We start from the raw sequence: 21,165 nt of genomic DNA, 5'->3' as shown, positions 1-21,165 counted from the left end.
ACAAGAGTCGGCATTGCATTAAATGATTTGGGCTGGAAGGAAGACACCACCTGCACAGACATCTGTTGGTTCTTGGAAGCATAGACCAATGATACTTAAACACACATACACTAAAATATATGGGTTATTAGCCCTGCAGTTGTTATATTTTGACAATGATGTATGAAAGAGCTGAAAACAAAATGCAGCATACGCACTCACCACTCGGCCTCACGGCTGTTAACAAGGCCACACGCAGGCTTATGTAAGTGCACCATCAAAGAGCTCCCCCGTCCCTCCCTCTGAGAAAACAAACGACTCCATGTTTGATGCCTATAATTCCGCGCAATTGTCTGTTTATATGGAACTAAATCAATAAGCAATATGTTGAATTGTATTGCATTTTTAAATATGGAAGTGATTTAGTTCCATATTTTTCTTATGCTGCTTTCTTCTTCATTCAACACACCGCTGACTTTATCATCTCCTATTACAGTTCATTTGCGCCTTCTCCTTTGGACTGGCATTTGAGTAGGGTTCCCTCTCAGCCCTCCCCCCTGTTTTTTTAGATGACAACAACCCAGACCGCCTACAATTATATTTATACAAATGTCCCTCGGTATATTACCAAAAGCTTCTTTGATAATTATATTGAGGAGCTGAAGTTCTGTATAATAAGGTGTACATATTACAAAAAAAAAATCCAGATCATTCTCTGTTTGGGCTCTGTCATTGAAAGTTTCCACAATGGGCCCATCACTTACATGCATCCCCCACTTTCTACAGCCTGATCAGTGAAGAAATGTTATCACATTAACTGTATGAATTGGCATTTCCAATATGTCTTTTTACTGCTGCCACCAGAGAATCGTTCTGCTCTAGGGGAATGTCCTCTAATCTTCTGTATATGATCCTGATGGCTCTGCGACTCCTACTAATTTGTCTTTAACAGATGAAACCCCCCCCTTTTTTTTCTGTTTGAGCCTAATCACTTCCATATTTAAAAATACAATACAATCCAACATATCGTCAAGACCTTCTTTGATGGAGCTTTCAATTTCATATAGTTGTAGTAGTAGACTCATCAATATCTTCCTTAATGAGATTGCTTTTTTAATTTTTCCTTTTATTGAAAATATTTTTCTCAGCCAGACATAGTGGCACATGCCTTTAATCCCAGCACCTGGGAGGCAGAGGCAGGTAGATCTTTGTGAGTTCGAGGCCAGCCTAGTCTACAAGTGAGTCCAGGACAACCAAGGCTACACAGAGAAACCCTGTCTTGAAAACCAAAAAAAAAAAAATTTTTTTCTCACATAATATATATTTTGATTATGATCTCTCCTCCCTCAGTTCCTCCTAGTTCCTCCTTAAGTCTCTTTCCATACATATCCACTCCCTTTCTGTCTCTCATTAGAAAACAAATGGGCTTCTAAGAGACAATAATAAAATTTAATATAATATAATAAGATAAAAAATAAACATATTATAATTAGACAAGACAAAAAGAAAAGACAGAATGAATTGCAACTATAATTGAATTCAGTTCTTTATGGTCTCAAGGTAGAGAAGTTACATTTTAAAACACATCTTAATTTTTTTTTATTGAAAATAGGTACTTCTCTTGTACAAAAGATCCTAACCATGTTTTCTTTATTCCTCAACTCCTCCTGTATCCCTCTCACCTCCCCTCTCCCCGGAGCCACCCACTCATGCACACATTCAGGAAGCCCATAAAAACTGGAAGCCGTGAGATGTGCACGGGCCCCGGTACAGACCCGCGCAGGCCCTGAGCTTGCCGCCTCAGTCTCTGTGAGCTCATATGGGCTTTGCTCATGTTGAGTTAGAGGCTGTGTTTCTTCAGTGTCCTCCACCTCTCTGTCTCTGACACTCTTCCTACTGCGTCTTCCTTGGGGCTCATGATGTTACCTTTTTATCCTAAGACCATCTAAATATATGCAGTCACTGCATCAGTGGTTGGTGTCTCTTGGAGGCCTGCTCTTTTCTGAAAGAAAACTGAGGGGGACTGGCTCCGGGGAGAGGGGCGTTGGGAGGGATGCAGGAGGAGTTGAGGAAGAAGAAAACATGGTTAGGATGGATTGTATGAGAGAAGTTTCTATTTTCGTTTAAAAAAAAAAAGATGTGTTTTAAAATGTAACTTCTCTATCTTGAGATCATAAAGACCTGAATTCAGTTATAGTTGCAATTCATTCTGTGCGAGGATGCAGGTGTCTCCTGGGAATCGGTCCTAACGGTAAACACAGAACATTAATGTACGGTCATGAGTGCTGTGTGCTAGTCAGTCATCTGTGTGGAATGCAGAGATTTTAAGTAACTGAACCCCGTAACTAGTTGCTAGCCCTCCTTTCCTCATTGCTTAGAAACAGCCTTTCACTCACGTGCTGCATCTCACAAACCGCCACATCTCATGGCGCGGCCTTGTGCAGCCTGCTTTCTGCTTTCTTGGCTGGTGGGCTACTCCGTGCAGTGACAGAATGCTCTGGCATTACAATAACTTTATAATAAGCTTTCAAACCTGAAAGAACACATCCCTCCTTTTTTTTTTTTCCCTTCTTCGGGAAATTGTGTTCATTGCTGGTCTTCCATTAGGGTTCTGCAGTCCACGCACAGACTCCATCACACACTCACGCGCGCATGCACATTTCCATTGTGAAATTATTGCAAGTTCACTGAAGCTAGAGATAACTGGAGAAATTTTTGACATTTTAACTATGTCACAAGTTCTTCTCCAATAATAAAATGCCGCCTCTTCCTACGTAGATATCATTCAGTGATTTTTAAAAAGATTTTTAACTCTTCAAGTATTTCATATGATATATTTTGATTATATTTACCCCTTCTTCGGCTCCTGAAATCTAGCACCATTCTACTTTACCTACCCATCCAGTTCTGTGACCTCTACTTTTTCTTAAGCCTGTTGAGTCCGATATGTGCTGTCCATATGATTCTTGAACGTAGGTGACATACCAGGTTATGAGGGTCATACCAGTGTGTAGGTGTGGGCGTTAGTGTGGGTGTGGGTGTTGGTGGGGGGACTGGGGTGTTGGTTTACAGAATGAGTTTGAATGGAGGTGTGAGTGTTGGTGAGTCTGGGTGTTGGTGTGGGTGCTCCTGTGGGTGTGGTTGTTAGTGTGGGTGTGAGTGTTGGTGAGTCTGGGTGTTGGTGTGGGTGCTCCTGTGGGTGTGGTTGTTAGTGTGGGTGTGAGTGTTGGTGAGTCTGGGTGTTGGTGTGGGTGCTCCTGTGAGTGTGGTTGTTAGTGTGGGTGTGAGTGTTGGTCTACCTACCAGAGTCACACTTTTTAAAGACAATTGACTCTCCTTCTCTCAACATCAAGCAACTGCCAATAGCTCCTCAGCTGGGCACGGGACATCATGGTCACACACACTCTCCTTGCTGGGATTCTGGCTGGCTGGAGCTCGCGCAGGCCGTGTGCCTGCTGTCACACTGTGGTGAGTTCACATGGTCAGCTTCTGGTGCGTCCAGAAGCCACAACTGCACTGGCATCACCTACCCACTCTGGCCCTTCCATCTTTCCACCTCCTTTTCTGACGATCCCTGAGCATGGGAGGTTGAGGTGACACAGATGTCCTCCTACAGGGTGATAAATTGTGAAATTTGCTTAACATTTATATTGTGTTTGATTTGGTGGTCTTTTGACATTATAAATCATACTTTTTATTTATCCACATTCTGCATTTTTGTTGCAATTAATACAACTGGTTATTTCTTTTGATTTTATACCTGCCAAATTCTCTATTCTCTTGTCAGTATTAATAATCTGAGAAGCATGGGAGAATGGCAGAGTAGAAGGATCCAGAGGGTCCTAGAAACCTACAAGTAGAACATTATGATAGGCAGATTTGGGCACAGGAGTCCCGCTCAAACTAAGGCACCAGCTGAGGACAATACAGGCCGTAAAACTTTAAACCCCTACCCAGATCTAGCCAATGGTCAGAACACTCTCCACAGTAGAGTGGAGAGTAGGATATGACTTTCTCACATACTCTGGTGCCTCACCTTTGACCATGTCCCCTGGAGGGGGAGACCAGGTGGCACTCAGAAGAAGGACAGCAAGTTACCAAGAAGAGACTTGATACCCTATGAGCATATACAGGGGGAGGTAATCCCCCTCAGGAACAGTCATAGGGGAGGGGAATAAGGGGAAAATGGGAGGGAGGGAAAAATGGGAGGATACAAGGGATGGGATAACCATTGAGATGTAACAAGAATGAATTAATAAAAAAAGGAAAAAATAAAAAAAATTGAGAATCCTCTTTTTATGTGGACAATTTTAAATTTTGTGAGTAATTGTGGTTCTGGCACTGAGCCAGAAGTGTGAGCTTCTTCGACGGAAGGTCCAAGCTTCTCCAACGGGAGGTCCAAGCACTGTCGTCTCAGCACAGAAAAGGATGAAGCGCAGTGCCCCGAGTTCACATCTCTCAGGAACTTCGGGCTCTGGGGCATGGAACAAGTTCTGAGGTTTGTGCCACAAGATTTCAGGTCCAGCAGGGGATGAGGGGTAAAAAAGATTTCTCCACAGCAAGGTGATAAGGCTCTTCTAGGTAAATAGCTGCTTTAGCTAAAGACAATGAGCGTGAACATGGTTCACCCACACCTGGTCCTGGTAAAGCTGGAACACAGTTCGGGAGCTGAGCCAAGTGGCAGCAGAAACTCAGGGCTCTGAGACTGAGTCAGGCAGTGGAGGAACGCTGACCCACAACAATCCCATGGTGACAGCCTGGCTGGCAGTCAAGTCTAGGGGTTCAATGATTAATTTGTCGGGGAAGATGGGGGGAGCTTCTTTTCCCAGGGCTACTCAGTATAAACAGCCAGTCTCAGATGATCTTTGGTAAAGTAGATTGTGTGTGTGTGTGTGTGTGTGTGTGTGTGTGTGTGTGTGTGTGTGTGTGTTTAGAGGATGAATGCATGTCATTGGCTGAGCCTGAGATGCTGCCAATGCTCTATTTAGGTGGGGAAAGATAACAGGTGACAGGCTTACGTGACTGATCGCCTATAACCACCTTGGGCTTGTGTCACCTGCTCCTCAGGCAGGCACAGAACCAAAGAGGGAGCTTTGTCCCACACCTTCTTTTCTCAGGATGAGATTTTAAATCTCAAATTTGAGATTTCTGGGGTTAGAACATGTTCCATCTCACAATTTCCATGTCAGTTCCCCTGGAGGCACTGTCCGTGAGCCCCCCAATTAATTACACTTCTTTTGAAATACTTCTTGTTTTGCAGGTGACCTCTAGTTCACAGCCAACGCAGAGACTGTGACGAAAAGCAGGGTGTTGACCTGGCTTTGGTGAGAGCTCTCCATATCTAAACTACAAGCCTGATTTTTTTTTAACGTGTGCTTATTTTATATATTGTATTAGTTCAGTGAAGTTTCTTCCTGTTGCAAGCTTGCTAAAAATCCTTTACCATGAGTCAATATTGAATTTTATCAGGGCACTCCTTCTCTGTCTCTTGAGATGACCCTGTAGCTTTTCCTTTTGTCTGTTTAATATGGAAGATTACATTAACACAGTAATGCACTAAAAACAAATTTGCATTGTTGAAATAACCAATTTTCTCTTTCACTCTCTCTGTCACACACACACACACACACACACACACACACACACACACACACACAAAATACTTTCTGTAGATATTTTTAACATAATCTGTTCAAAACTAGGCCAGCTTATGCAATTTTTTTAAGGGAGTTTTAAACCCAGCTGGAAAAATAGAGAGTCTACATCCTCGTGGGTCAGACAGGAGGCACTCTCACGTATACTGTTCTTCAGAAAGGACAACATTAGAGTGGATTATTCCCCGAATGTGCTGTGACCAAATGCCCTAGGGAATTTTAGCTAAGGAGTTGTTGGTGAACGAAAAATGGTCCAAATGTTTGCCCCTCGCTGCGTCCATGCCCTGTGCAGCACAGTTTTACACGTTTCAACAAAAGATAGCATCTATTTGCCATGCCCTCCAGATAAAAGCGGGACACGTCATTTCTTAGGACACTGTGATACCGCAAAGCAAACAACACAAACGCTCCAAGCCTGGGTCTCAACGAGCCCAGTGTGCTTCCGCTGTAGCCCCGGGGAACTCTACTGAGCCATTAGGTAGAAAAGCCTGGACCAGACTTATAAAAAAAAAATGGGAGGTACCAAAGAGAGGTGAGCTCTTCCAGCAAAGGCCATTGTGGGAGGTCAGAACCCCCATCAGATGGTGTGAGCCCTGTGAAGAGGCAAGGGTTTTCAGCCAGGCGCAGCCCTGGCCTCAAGCTGACCTCCACACGGGCGCTGCTTCTAGAGATGGGCTGTGCTTGGTTTGCTGGCATGAAAACTAGAGACCAAGAGACTGAGTCATGAGCTTTCTAGTTCTAGTGATAATAATACTACCTGTGCTCATTGGGCAATTTATTTTTTTTCCTCCTTTATTAATTTATTCTTGTTACATCTCAATGGTTATCCCATCCCTTGTATCCTCCCATTCTTCCCTCCCTCCCAATTTCCCCTTATTCCCCTCCCCTATGACTGTTCCTGAGGGGGATTACCTCCCCCTCTATATGCTCATAGGGTATCAAGTCTCTTCTTGGTAACCTGCTGTCCTTCTTCTGAGTGCCACCAGGTCTCCCTGTCCAGGGGACATGGTCAAAGGTGAGGCACCAGAGTATGTGAGAAAGTAATATCCCACTCTCTACTCTACTGTGGAGAGTGTTCTGACCATTGGCTAGATCTGGGTAGGGGTTTAAGGTTTACCGCCTGTATTGTCCTTGGCTGGTGCCTTAGTTTGAGCGGGATCCCTGTGCCCAAATCTGCCTATCATAATGTTCTACTTGTAGGCTTCTAGGACCCTCTGGGTCCTTCTACTTTGCCTTTCTCCCATGATTCTCTCATCTAGAGTCCCCCTAGAATGTCCTCTCCTCTGTCGCAGTTTCCTGGTAAGTGCTTCTACCCTGGGTGCTTGCTCAGCGCGGTCTCAGTTTCCCTGCTGTGACACAAGCCTGGCGAAGCTCTCACTTCATTGGGCAATTTATATTTTCAACAGTAATGCTTTTTCCCTCAACTTTCCATTTTATTATTATGAGGGTAATACATGAGTATTACTTAATTTCTATATCACTTATTGGTGTGTGTCTTTTTACAACCATTGTGTTTTATACCTTTCTCTCAGTCTGTCTTTTTTGAAAATTTTATTTTCAATTTAAGTGCATGAGTCTTGGCCTGCATTTCATGTGTATCACGTGTGTGCAGTGCCTGCAGAGGCCAGAAGAGGGCCTCAGGTTCTTGGAACTGGACTCATGGAACACCAAAGCAGCATGTAAGTGCTAGGAACCATCCCCAGCCCTCGGCAAGACTAGCAAGTGCTCTCAATCTCTGAGGCACTACAGCATCCTCATTTTTTGCTTGCTCAAATTCCTAGATTTATTTTTTTAAAGATCACGTTTGGTGGATTTTTACCTTGCCTGATCATTGTATTAATTTCTGTTCTTATATGCTTATTATTCCATGCTTTTTACTATCTTTGGATAAACTTTGTAAGCTTTTTCCCCAACTTCTTAATCTGGATAGTTAGCTTGTTAAAGGTTTTTCTACCTGAGAATGAATCTTTTTTTTTTTTTTTTTTTTTTTTTTTTTTTGCCTTTCTCCTTTTGTTCTGGTACGCACTTCTCTTTCCTTAAACCAGACTATGACTTTTAAGAAGTCACATCCCAACATGAATGAAAGCGCGATGTCAGATACTCTCTCCAGATTCACTACTGCTGCAATGAAATTCCACTGTCATCATACACCACGATCCGAGAATCGTCCCCAGGAGTTGGGTGAAGACTCAATCTACGATTTTTGTGTTGTCCGTGTTCCCACATATCAGTTTTCATAGAGATGCCATTTGCACACTGTGTTACACATTGGTTACGAGATTTATAGACAGTATGACAGATATGCTAAGTGTGTTGCTTAGCTTGTACGCTTACTAACATTTTGCCTACATGATCTGTATATTACAAATTGAAATATGCCAAAAAAAATAAAACACTCAACTGATAGATTTATTTATTTCCTCAAGTTACCATTGTGTGTGTGTGTGTTTGTGTGTGTGTGTGTGTGTGTGTGTGTGTGTGTGTGTGTGTGTGTGTAGTGAGTATGTATCTTCATCATGCACATAAAGGTACATAAATCATAAAAGCACTGCTGAGGAGCTAACGTGGCCCGAACACGTTGTGGAATTGCTACCTAATTCAGCGAACAAAGCCCGGATGGTACTTTACAGGACACTTCTCTCCTTTCCAGTCCTCACTCCTCCCTTCCCAGCAAAAGCCTAGACCCACTTCAGGTTTACCTTTCCTGTGCTTCATTGTAATACAACCCTGAGTACTCTGTTGCTGGACTCACTACCTATGAGGTCCAACCACATGGCCACAGCATAGCTTGTTCATGTTGATTAATGCATAGAATATACTTGTTAATGATGGTACAATTGATATAGCTCATACTTTCAATGGCTTCTCTGTTTTTTCCTGTTATGGATATTGCTATTAAAAACATTTTATAGGACCAGAAAAATGTACACTGGCTGCTCTCTCAGAGCACTGGGGTTCTATTGACAGCAGCCATATGATACATATACATACACGCAGGCAAAACACTCATAAAAATAAAATAAATATAAATAAATATTTACAAAAAACAGTTGTGCATGCACATACTCGTGTGTGTATGTGTGTGTGTGAGTGTGCGTGTGTGAGTGTGTGTGTGTGTGCGTGTGTGTGTGAGTGTGCGTGTGTGTGAGTGTGTGTGAGTGTGCATGTGTGTGAGTGTGCCTGTGTGTGAGTGTGTGTGTGTGAGTGTGCGTGTGTGTGTGTGAGTGTGTGTGTGTGTGTGTGTGTGTGAGTGTGAGTGTGTGTGAGTGTGCGTGTGCCTGTAGTAAATGAAGGTTCTAGTTGCTCGACATCTTGACAAAACACTTGCTCATATCAGTGTGATTAACATTAATTTTCTTATCAGAATTCAGTAGCATCCATATGTTGTCTTCTCGCCCCAATTACTAGTCAGATGGATGCCTTTCCCTGTATTTACTACCCTTTTGGATATTCCCTCCTATAAAGTGCCTGCCAGCGTGTTTGTCTGCTTTTTAACTCAATAACTGTGTCATTGACTTGGAGGTGTGAATCAAAGGCCTTTGTAGAATGTAACTGGTAGTAACAGCTTCAGCTATATTATGGCATGCCTTTTTTTGCTCTTAAAAATGTATTACTGAAAAAAACAAACCCACTTTGGTATTTTAGTAAATTCCACTATAGCCACCTCCTTCTTGATGGTTACTATGTTCTCTTTAAAAATATCTTTGCCACATCAAGGCTGTAAAGAAATTCTTCTACGGTGTATTAGACAAGGTTCTGTTGAGTAACAGAATTTGTAGAGTATATATGCAATTTATTGGAATGATGTACAGGCTGCAGTCCAGTTAATCCAATATTCTCTGGCTCTGAACTGAAAGTTCAAGAATGCATTTGTTGCTCAGTCTACAAGGCTAGATGTCTCAGCAGATCTTTAGTATATGCTGAAGTCCCGAAGAAGTAGGCTCTAATGCCAGTGAAGGAATGCATGTGGCAAGGGCAAGCAGGCAAAGACCAAAAGCTTCTCTCTTCTAGGTCTTTATATAGACTTCCAATAGAAGGTGTGGCCCAGATTAAAGTCCCAGCTTCCTGCCTCAAGATTCAGATCAAAGGTGTGTGTCTGCCTGCCTCAAAGGTTGGGACTAGAAATAGATTTACCCACTTCAAACCAAGCAAAACCCTTTTCACAGGTGTGCCCTCTGTTTCTAGATTGTAGTTCTTTTCAGATTACAGTTAAGTTAACAACCAAGAGTGGCCATCATCTATGGTAAATTTCACTTACAGATTGGATTGGACTTTTGAATTACAATTGGTTTCACACAAGGTGCAAAGTCTCCCCTCTCCCCCACCCCCCAGCATGAACCTAGGTTGATGAAACGCTCTGTCCCTGCAGGGCTGTCCTTCCCTTCCACGCTGCCCTGCTGCCATGCACATGTGACGTTGCTTCACTAAGCCTGTGCCTCTGTAGAGTTGTTTGTGATTATGCAGTCACCTCTGGGTTTTCAGGTCAGTGGTACTCAAGCTACCTTTGGCCCATTTTCCTTTGTAAAACTCTACTCTCCTGCTGGCATTTAAAAGTACTTTGTTGTTGCTGTTGCCTTAACAAGACACAGCAAGGATAGAATCTTAGGAATCCACTTGAACCCATTATTCTTTTTTTTTAAAGTTAATTTATTCAGATTACATCTCAGTTGTTATCCCATCACTTGTATCCTCACGATCCTCTCTCCATCCTGCTTTCACCCTATTCCCCTCCCCTATGTCTGTGACCTTGGGGGAAGAGGACCTCCTCCCCCACTATATGGTCATAAGCTATCAAGTCTCATCTTGGTAGCCTGCTTATCCTTTCTCTGAGTGCCATCAGGCCTCCCCACCAAGGGGAAGTGGTCAAATACAGGTCACCAGAGTTCATGGCAGAGTCAGTCCCCACTCTCCACTCAACTGTGGAGAATGTCCTGTCCATTGGCTAGATCAGAGTAGGGGTTTGATGTTCCCTGCAAGTATTGTCCTTGGTTGATGCAGTAATTGAGCAGAACTCCTGGGTCCAGATCTGGCCATCATGATGTTCTTTTTTTTTTTTTTTTTTTAAATCTTGAGTACCAAGCAATACAGCTTGTCTTATTTAATTTTGCTTAAATTCCACATACGTATATACATAGAAACTCTGAAGCTTATATTTTTATATTATTGAGATGGAATATGATTTTTTAAAGAAATTAAATAATTTCTTCAGTTTACATATCATAAAGACTTGAGGTCGAGCTTGGACTTTGTTCAAATATGTAAATCTTTATGCTCTAGTAATGTCAGAAGATACAAACATAAAATGTCACCAGCATGACCACTCAAGCATAAGCTGACCAAAGGCAACAGTAGTGGGCATGCCCAAGTGGATGAAGAAGAGCCCACAAGGACTCAACAGAAAGAGCAATAGGCAACTGAGGAATGCTGGAAGTGGGCATTGTCATCCTCTCCAGGGAGAGCACATCTATTGGTTGTCCAGAACCAAACTCTCAGTCCTGAAAACATACATACATGTAACATTATAGAGACTGATCATGGTATATTTAGGAACATATAAATATATTCATATATACATATATACACATGGAATAGTAATTAATGTGAAAACAGGTCATGAATCTGAAAGAAAGTGGGGAAAGGTATGTGGGAAGGTTTTAAGAGAAAATTTTATAATAATCTTGAAAAGGGTTTTTAAGTATGTATGTGTGTGTGTATATATGTATGTATTATGTATGTAACAACTGGTATGGTTCAGATATTAGAAGCTCTACCCCAAATCCTGACAATCCAAGCTTAAGCCCTAGATCTACATGGTAGAAAGAGAAAACTGGCATCTACAATTTGTCCTCTGATGTCTACACACGTGCTGTGGCATACACACACGCGCACGTTCTTCAAATATACATATACACACATGCATGCATGCACAAAGACAAAAAATGAATATAATCAAAAATAACTATAGGTACCTCTTCACATGTTTTAATATATGTACCTAATGCATTCTTAGTACATGTAGCGCTATCCTCACAAGCATATGTACCCATAAGCCTTACCCAGACTTGCTCCTTCAAAGTCAATCTCCCAAGAATCATCACTCAGTAAGAAAAGAAATGGCTTTTAGCTGTACTGAGAAACTTGTAGGGCCACCAGACTCTGGTCCTAACTTTACTTTTATTCCACTGCTTGTCCAAAATATTACTGAGGCAAAATAGAAAGACAGAAAAACTAAGGGGACATAAAAAGGGAAAGAAATTCCTTACCCTGGAATCTAGTTTGCCTTTCCTGGTGACTCAGAGTCAAGAAACTTCAACATAACTGATAAAGCCAAAACTGCTTGCAGGGATAATGTGTGTTTTCCAATAACTTCTTAAACAGGGGATGTTAAAAAACAACAAATGGCTTGTGCTTACTTAGAGCCAGAATGTTTGTAACCTTTAATTTGACCATATTAGCACTCCTCTCTCATCCCTGAATCTAAGCAATGCACCTCGTAAAAACTACCTAACAGAAAGAATTCCTCAGGATGAAAAAAAAATTAAATTAAATAAATGCCTCATATTTTTACCCACTTTTTAAATTTTAAAGTTCTAGGTTTCTAAGACAGTCTGTATCCTTCTATTTCCCCATACTTCTCTCACCTACAGTCCCATTAAGATATTCTCACATCTATCCCAATCTCCTGGTAAGTGAAGACTTTCATGGGACATGCCTCTTGGGCTATTGTCCAATTATAAGTGAATATATACCATGTGAGTATTTCTTTGAAGAATTTTTTAAAAACGAAAGCCTGGTGGTCATAACCTAAGAGTTTTGATTTGTCTTCAGATGGTTTTTATCTTACCATTGCCCTTAGCTGTACATCAAGCTGTGTCTGCACAGTTACTTTGGAGAGTTACTTTCTCCTCAAAATTTAAAAGTGTTTCCCTCCTGTCTTTCGGTTTCTGCCTTTATATTTTAAAAACTATTTGATCCAAGTCATTCTTTTGCTTTAAAATTTTATCTCTTCTCATTGGATACTTTTAGTATCTTCTTTGTGTAATACATTATTAAAATCTTCCACAGAGTCCCTTTCCTCTTTGCATTCGAGGTTTGCACTGTGATGTTCCAAATCAGCACTTTGAGAGAGGAACTCTATTTCTTTACACTCCCAATTTCACCACATGGCTTGCTTTGGACAATGAACCATTAGCTATGCAATCAATTAAAAGAGGCTTTACAAGCACAAATACTGGGACTTACTTGCACCTGGTGCTCAGTATCCTAAGGCTACCCTGTAGAGATGTCTGAATGCTGCCATTGGAGAGTGAGATGCCAATGAGAGGAGAATGGAAAAGCATCCTGGCTCACCTTGCCACCTGCTGAGAGGCCAGCTGAGCACAGGCTCTCCAGGGAACCCAACAGGCACAAGCATAGACAATCAAAAGCAGAAACACTACTGGACCTTGGAGCTAAGTAAAATTATTCTTTAGACCTCCAAATGTCCAAGTGACTTGCTGGCCTGCAGATAACACAGTGTGCATTCATTCTACTTCCTGTAATGAGAGTCAATGTGCTTTCACAATTCGGGAAATTCTTAACAAGTATATTTCTAACAGCTCCTGTAACATTTCTCTCTGTTAAATTCTCTAAATTTAATTTGGAAATTAATGAAGCATTCTTTAATAAAGCATTCTTTAGTTCACAGAGATATGCAAATAAAAATGCAGCATGTGTCTATATATAATATCTATTTGAATATATGTATACACATGTATACATATGTATACACATGTATACATATCTGTGAGTGCACATTAAACAAGTGTATAAAGTTTATATTTATCTTTTCTGCATTTTAGCCTCTTCTTTCCTTCCTGACATCTGCAGAGCTACCATGGTAAATGACCTTAGCATTAAGTGCCCTTCTAAGGATGATCACCCCATATCTCAGCAGACTCACTCAAGTCTTAGCTCACCCCATGACCACAGTTCTCATCTCTTACAGTGTTTTCAGTTCAATCTCTCCCAGTTGAATTTATCATGTCTGGTGAGCACATATTCCTTAGTGTAGTATTTCTTTAGAGGACTGAAACATGAGGATTTTAAAAAAAATATTTGCTGATTTCATTTCTGAAATCCTTAAAGGACTAAACAAACAATATTTCACTTCTTCCCTATTGTCACCCATGATGACTCATATACCCCCACTTTCAACAATTAGTCACTGGGATACCCCTAAAGGACTGGCCGAGAGTGACTTCTCCAAAGTTAATTTGCATTACTCATCAGGATCCACAAGGTACCAACCAACCAAGAGCCACCTGAAGATCACTTATCATATTAAGTCTATGGCGATGCCCACATGATGACAGGGATGGAATTAAACTCTCAGAAAACATTCTTTTTTCTTGTCTGCAGAGGAGGAGGAAGCAGGCTGGTTTCTGGACCATCTGGCTTTTGTTGAGTAATGGACTTCCTCTGCCTTCCCTCCACTGAGGCCCTGGCTTGAGTTCAGAAGTTTCCATCTAATTCTCCAACACACATAGGATCTGAGGAGCTTCCCACACTCCATAGACTGTTGGAATTCAAGGCTCTAACTAAGGTTTTCACACATTAGTTATGGGGGTGCCAAATGGCTCACATAGTCTATAAACTAATTGGCAGTTTCCTATGAACTTGAACATTGATGTCTGACTTGGTGATCTCACACCCACATATTTACTTATGTGATCAAAACCTTTTACTCACACGAAAAAAAAAATCTATCTGCAAATGTTTCTAGTGGCTTTATTTATAAGTGCTTAAAATTGAAAAACACTCAAATGTTCATCAGCTGAGAAATAGCTTAACAAGCATGTGTGCCCTTACTAGGTTTTATTGTCAACTGGACACATCCTAGAGTCTTCTGAGATGGGAGTCCCAATGGAGGGGTCATTCAAATGAGACTGGCCTGTGGGCATGTCTGGGGGAGATTGTCTTGACTGTCAATTGACAGTGGATATGGGGCAGGAGGTCCGCCCACTGTGGTCCCACCCTTCCCTTACAGACAGCCATGGTCTACATAATAAAGAGACCTAAGCATAAGCCTGAGGGCAAACCAACAAGCAGCACTCCTCTAAAGTTTCTGATTCAAGTTCCTGCTTGAGTTTCTGCCCTGACTTCCATCAGTGACTGAATATAGCATAGACTATAAACCAAGCAAATCCGTCCTTCCCCTAAATTGTTCAGTCATGATATTTGTCTTCACAGCAAAAAGCAAAGTTATATACTATGGTTTATTCATACTGAAAAAACAGGAACATTGGGCAACAGAAAAGAGTAAAGCATAGTTTCTTTATCCATTCTTCAACTGAGGGACAGTTAGGCTGTTTCCAGGTTCTGACTATTATGAATAAAGCTGCTATGAACATGGTTGAGCATATGTCCCTGTTGTGTGGTGGAGCATTTTCTGGGTATATTCCAAGGAGTGGAATAGCTGGGTCTTGAGGAAGCACTATTCCCAGTTTTCTGAGAAAGCTCCAGATAGATTTCCAAAGTGGTTGTACAAGTTTGCATTCTCACCAGTAATGAAAGAGTGTTCCTCTTTCTCTACATCCTATAGTGGGGGAGGAGGTCCCCTTCAGCCATAGACCTAGGGGAGAGGAATAGGGTGAAAGCTGGAGAGAGGGAGGAATGGGTGGATACAAGTGATGGAATAACAATTGAGATGTAATCTGAATAAATTAATAAAAAATAAAAAGGAAAAGGAAAAGGAAAGAGTAAACCACCCATAAGTACAAGAACCTAGGAGAATCTCAATGTTCAGAGTTATAAAAATTCCATGTGCACAAATGATTGCACTTATGGAGCATTCTGGGAAAGCAGAACTCAGAACAGAAGAGTGGCTTGGGATAAGGAGAAAAAGAGAGAGGAATAGCCTAGAGGTGTTGGGGCAATTCTCTATCTTCTTAGCAGTGTGGGGTTGAACTAAAATTTCTCAAAATAACTGCATTGTGTATTTAGAGATGAGAAATAGCTTTTTTTTTTTACTATGTGTAAATTCTATCTTAATTTTTTAAGGAAAAGACCAAAGTGCTATGTTTATGGTTTGGAATATACCCTTCTGTTCTTTTTTCTCTCCTCCACATATTTAATACCTAAGGATTTCCCTTCTTGTAAGTACAATAACGAATTTTAAAAGATTTCGCCAGTATTTTATCCAGCATTTATCAGTATTTCAAGTTAGAAGAATTTTTAAAAACATAAGTCTGCCCTATGGCCTGAGGCAAAGCCTGCTATTCTTTACAAAACAGAATATTTTTAAATTTTGTGGTGTTAAGTTTTCAGTTCTTTTTTTTTTTTTTTTTTTTTTTTTTTTTTTTTTTTTTGCAGTATGTTCATGTTTTCACAAAGAACAACAAAATGGTGTGGTCTTCATAGCCAAGAAAACCAAACTCAAAGAAGGTGAGATTTTATTTCCTATGTATGAACAGATACTTCTCCTAGATTCAGTTACCATGTATGCTGATGATGGACCCCATTTTTTTTTATTGCTGTGATGAAAGACCAGGACAAAGGCAACTTATAAAAGGAAGCGTTTAGTTGGGCTTAAAGTTCTAGAGTAGTACAGCCTGTAATGGTGCGGGGAGGTACTGCGGCGTGCGGCTAGAACAGCAGCTGAGAGCCACAGACAGGAAGCCAGTTAAGAGAGATAGCTCCAAATGCTACTGACCAGAGTCTTCGGCAACCTGAAAGCCAGCCCCCAGTAACACACCTCCTCCAATAAGGAAAGCCAGCCCCCAGTAACACACCTCCTCCAATAAGGAAAGCCAGCCCCCAACACACACCTCCTCCAATAAGGAAAGCCAGCCCCCAACACACACCTCCTCCAATAAGGAAAGCCAGCCCCCAGTAACACACCTCCTCCAATAAGGAAATCCAGCCCCCAACACACACCTCCTCCAATAAGGAAAGCCAGCCCCCAACACACACCTCCTCCAATAAGGAAAGCCAACCCCCAGTAACACACCTCCTCCAATAAGGAAAGCCAGCCCCCAATACACACCTCCTCCAATAAGGCCATGTCTCCTAATCCTTCCCAAACAGTTCCATTAACTGGAAATCAATATTCAAACATGAACATATGCGGGCCATTCATATTCAAACCACCGCAGTTATTTGAATCTCCCAGAATTAAGAAGTTAATGGGATACATCCGAAGGGCTGCCATTTGTATTCTTGATCACCCATGCCTAGCAGGACGGAGAGCAGAGTGGTTTATCTAAGGAACATTTAACACAGTGAAGTTCTAGGGTAAACCATTCCTGCTCTATCTAGTTTCAAAATAGCTACTTTACACAGTACTTAAGCCATTAAGAGAGTTAAAACCACATATATTCAGTAAGTGTTCAACAGTCACTGCCATGCCCTTCCACTAGTATAATTGTGTACACACAACCAGCAACATAGCCTGTGTCTAAAGCCCAGAGAACATCATGGAAGAAGGAGTATAATAATTATAAGCGCTGAGGTTTGGGAAGTCATTATGAGTTTGTGTCTCCTAGATATGAAAGAGAAGCTTTACCCATAATACCTTAACAATATGGCTGCCTAACAAGCCCCAAACAATGACAACATCAACAGACATGCTAATGTGGGTTGGGGAACTATCACTGACAAGGAACTACAGGCAAATAACAGCTCCTCAGAGAGGGACAATTACTCTTTCCCAAGAATAAAGTCCCTATGCTTGGCTAGCCAATACCAAGGAGTTAGTCCTGAAATTATACACATACAAGTATCAGCAAGTGGGCTCAACACACTACACTTATAATTTATGCATAATGGACGTAACAACAATAATTGTCTTAGCTACTTCTATATTGCTGTGAAGAGACACAAATGACCAAGGCAATTTATAAAAGAGAGCGTTTAATTTCGGGCTCATATTTCCACGTGGTGGTAGAAGCCATGCTCATCGTAACAGGGAGAACGGCAGCAGGCAGGAAGGCGTGGTGCTGAGTAGTAGCTGAGAGCTTACATATTGAAACAGCAAACATGAGGCAGAGAGAGAGAGAGAGAGAGAGAGAGAGAGAGAGAGAGAGAGAGAGAGAGAGAGAGAGGGAGGGAGGGAGGGAGGGAGGGAGGGAGGGAGGGAGGGAGGGAGGGAGCGCTAACTTTGAACAACATGAGCTTCTGAAACTTCATAACCTACCCCCGATGACACACCTCCTCCAGTAAGACCACACCTCTTAATACTTCCCAAAGAGTTCTACCAGTACAGGACCAAGCTTTCAAGTACACAAGCCTATGGGGGCTATTCTCATTTAAACCATCATAGCAATCAAAGAGAGGAAGGCACAGGGAGGATGTGGGAGAGGCTGAAGAGGAAAAAGAGGGGTGATATATTAATAGTCTAAGTAAAATTATAGAAAGAAAGAAAGAAAGAAAGAAAGAAAGAAAGAAAGAAAGAAAAAGAGAGAGAGAGAAAGTTAGTTTGAGGGTTTTTCAATATACGTGAAAAACAGAGCTTACTTTGAAAAAGCCATGCTTTTGGTTACGTTGTCCAAGCCACAGATTGCTTCCTGGAGGAAGATTGGTCTCTGGAGGGTCTATAACGCGCTCGTAGATCCTGTAGGAACAAAGAACATCGTTGCTAATAGAAGGACTTATAGCACAACCCAGAGATGCCATGCTGTTTGTATATCTGTACATAGCTGCTGGTTTAAAGAGGTTAAGATGTGGCATACTTTAAATTACAGGTCCCATAACAGAGATCTACTACATGACAGTACTGGGCACATTGACTAGGAACCTCATGCCTTTTTTTTTACCTCCCTTACCACAAGGTGGGTGGATGTGAATATGAAGATGGCATTTTCAGTGTTCAGACTGAGCAATGACTATTGTGCAAACTCAAAGGTAAATGATTCTATGCAAACGTTATAGGTGAAAGAGCTGAGGCACAGCAAATTAAGCACATCCACAACTGCAGCCAGCAGGAATAGAGAACATGTACAGCATTGTGATGAAGCCCTCGTCTCTCTGGCTCCACAGCCCAGGTGACATAAGTATCTACTGCATCCTAGCTTTGGAGATGTGGCTACTGGTCACTTCTACAATACCCAAGAGAACCCTGCACATGACTGGACAACTGCCACACCAAAACCCAATCACAAGGTATTCTGTAAGCATGTCTTCTGCTCCAAATTCTACAATGGAGGATAAGAAAATAAAGCAATGAGCTTTGGGACCCATACAGTCCTACTACATGAAACCAAAGACAGCATCCTAAGCATGGTCCCACAGAAGGTGGGGCTTCAGAACAACTGACTATCTTGGTTCTGCCCTGCTGACACCAGGTGATCAACGAGACAGCTAAAAATCTATGCTTTCTTCAGGTCAGCTCATCACAAGCCTCCATTTTCCCCCATGGCAAACATCTCTCAGTACCTCGTCTAGTCTGTTGTGATAAATATCATGACAAAAGCCAACTTGGGGGAAAAAGTGTTTAATTGGCTTGCATAAAATGCAAGCAGAGCCCATGATGTAATTCTGCTTACTGCCTTGCTCCCAGACTCACAGTCCACTTCCTTTCTTACACAACCCAGGCCTCCCCACCCAGGGAGAGCACCGCCCACAACCGCCTGCATCAACCATTAATCAAGAGAATGCCCCCCACTGGCGTGTCCATATAGGCCCACCTGATGGAGACAGTTCTTTAATGAGGGTCTCTCTTTCCAGATGTGGTAGGTCAACTGCCTGTCTAGTGTTGGAAGCCCAGAGGACTCTCAACTGAGTTAGATGGAGAGAGCTGTACATTTCAATTCCAAATGAGAGCCCTATCTATTCCTGTTTTCTGCATTCTTTACTTGGGGCCGCCATGAGGAGTCATTCTCCGGATGTATCAGGACCATCCGGTTATCATGGAGCAGACTGCCCCTTGCTGAAGGGCAGAAGGCAATGTGTTTCTCTAGAAGGTGCTCAGAAGGAAATAGCAGAAGAACTGAAGACTTCCAGTTGTGTAAAGAAAGTGAGAGACAGTTAAGACTGTGACGGCTCAAGGCTGTCATACTGTACCCATTTATCCAAGCTGTGCAGCCCCGTGGCTCTACAGCTCCAGAAATGTGCAGTTCGGAAGACTGTGTGCAAAGCCTTGTTAGGAACATGAGACACATCGGGGCTTTTTTCCCCCACTAATTATATTTCTATTATAAATGGAAACTCAAAACATAATTAAGGAGAAATAAATTTCCCTTAAGAAGATAGGCTATGTTTTCTTCATATGAATTCAACGTTTTCTATGTGTTGAATGAACCTTCTTGGGTAAAACAACTTGTCAAAGCTGTTTTATGGTGCAACAATATATTACATATTTCCTCTTAAAGAGTTCCCAACCTCAATATAGCAGAAAAAATAGAAACAAGCCAAACTTACAACCAAAGAGGAAAAAGAATAACTTATAAAATATATCAGCTTCTAAGAATTTACTATAGTCATTAAGAGTGATAAATATGCAGATTGTGAAAAATAGCAAAACATATACAAAATAATTTTCAATAGAGGACAAGAAATATAAAGTTATTTATGTACTGTGGAGATAACAATGGAAAAATTATATTTGACACTGGTGGATACAACAAGGGCTATGGAGAAATGAAGGTCGTTGTATTTAGAGGAAGAGATAGGAACATAATTTTCTACAAAGCTGTTTTACTAATAAATTGAAGATGTTGTCAAACCATTTACCTTAGCTTGTATTTTCAAGTGCTCACCTCTGTCAGAATGAGAGGCATTTCTGGTACAGATGCTTTCTTCCTTATATTCAATATACTCCTGGCCCATGCCCACTGAGAAGAGTGGGCCCCTAATCAATATTTATTGAGTACATGAGTGAAGGGAGGATGGACCAATCAAAAAAGATCAACTCCCATCCTGTCCATCATTTGACCATGGCAACTCCTAGTTTAAAACACGGGAGGAAACCAGTATTTGATGTCTGTCACCACCAACTAGAACATGGTAACCCACAGGACATGTTTGCCACACCAGTGCTCCAGTGTTGTATGCCAAGTCCCCACCAGGATCTCCTCATCAGGCCAAAGAGAAGGGCAAGATGCTGTCTCCCTGGCAACCAATGTCTTGCAAAAGGTAACAATCGCTAGAATATGTATGCAGCAGGCAGAATCAGCAAACTGGAGGCATGTATAGCAACACAGAGGAGTTTAAAACACACTATGTTTTTTAACTTGCAAACTCTGCATAAAGGACATCAGCCAGATTAACTAACATAGCCGTCGTGCAAAGGCTTGTAAGTGCTGGGCTTTGAACTTGAGGCCATAGCCACTCCTCCTACACTGCCAGTTTAGATAGTCAGTGATGAAATCCCACTACAGAAGCCACAGTCAAGCTATTGCTTCCCAAAAAGTTAGAGTACAGGAAAATAGAGCCTGTAAATATTTGCAGAGAAAAATACCAAAGTATAGGGTGAGGTCACCCTAGGATAACTCATAAAGTATCTACACTTTTGAATGGGGTAAGGGTGTGGTTTGCACTGCCTCATGTGTGTTCA

The 21,165-nt window shown here is 41.6% G+C and overlaps 1 protein-coding gene across 2 annotated transcripts in view; it reads right to left on the bottom strand.

Moving 5' to 3' along the window:
- NELL1 (neural EGFL like 1) overlaps window positions 1–21,165 on the bottom strand; it is an 843,592-nt gene that overhangs the window by 632,962 nt on the left and 189,465 nt on the right. For both annotated transcript variants that reach the window (XM_084773584.1, XM_084773585.1), the window contains exon 5: window positions 18,129–18,225. In XM_084773584.1, coding sequence (XP_084629710.1) covers window positions 18,129–18,225 — 97 coding nt within the window. The remainder of the gene's footprint in view (window positions 1–18,128; window positions 18,226–21,165) is intronic.

The sequence above is a fragment of the Acomys minous genome (assembly GCF_964271855.1).
Source record: "Acomys minous genome assembly, chromosome: 2".
NCBI classification, from domain to species: domain Eukaryota; kingdom Metazoa; phylum Chordata; class Mammalia; order Rodentia; family Muridae; genus Acomys; species Acomys minous.
This window is presented reverse-complemented; position numbering and strand designations above follow the sequence as displayed.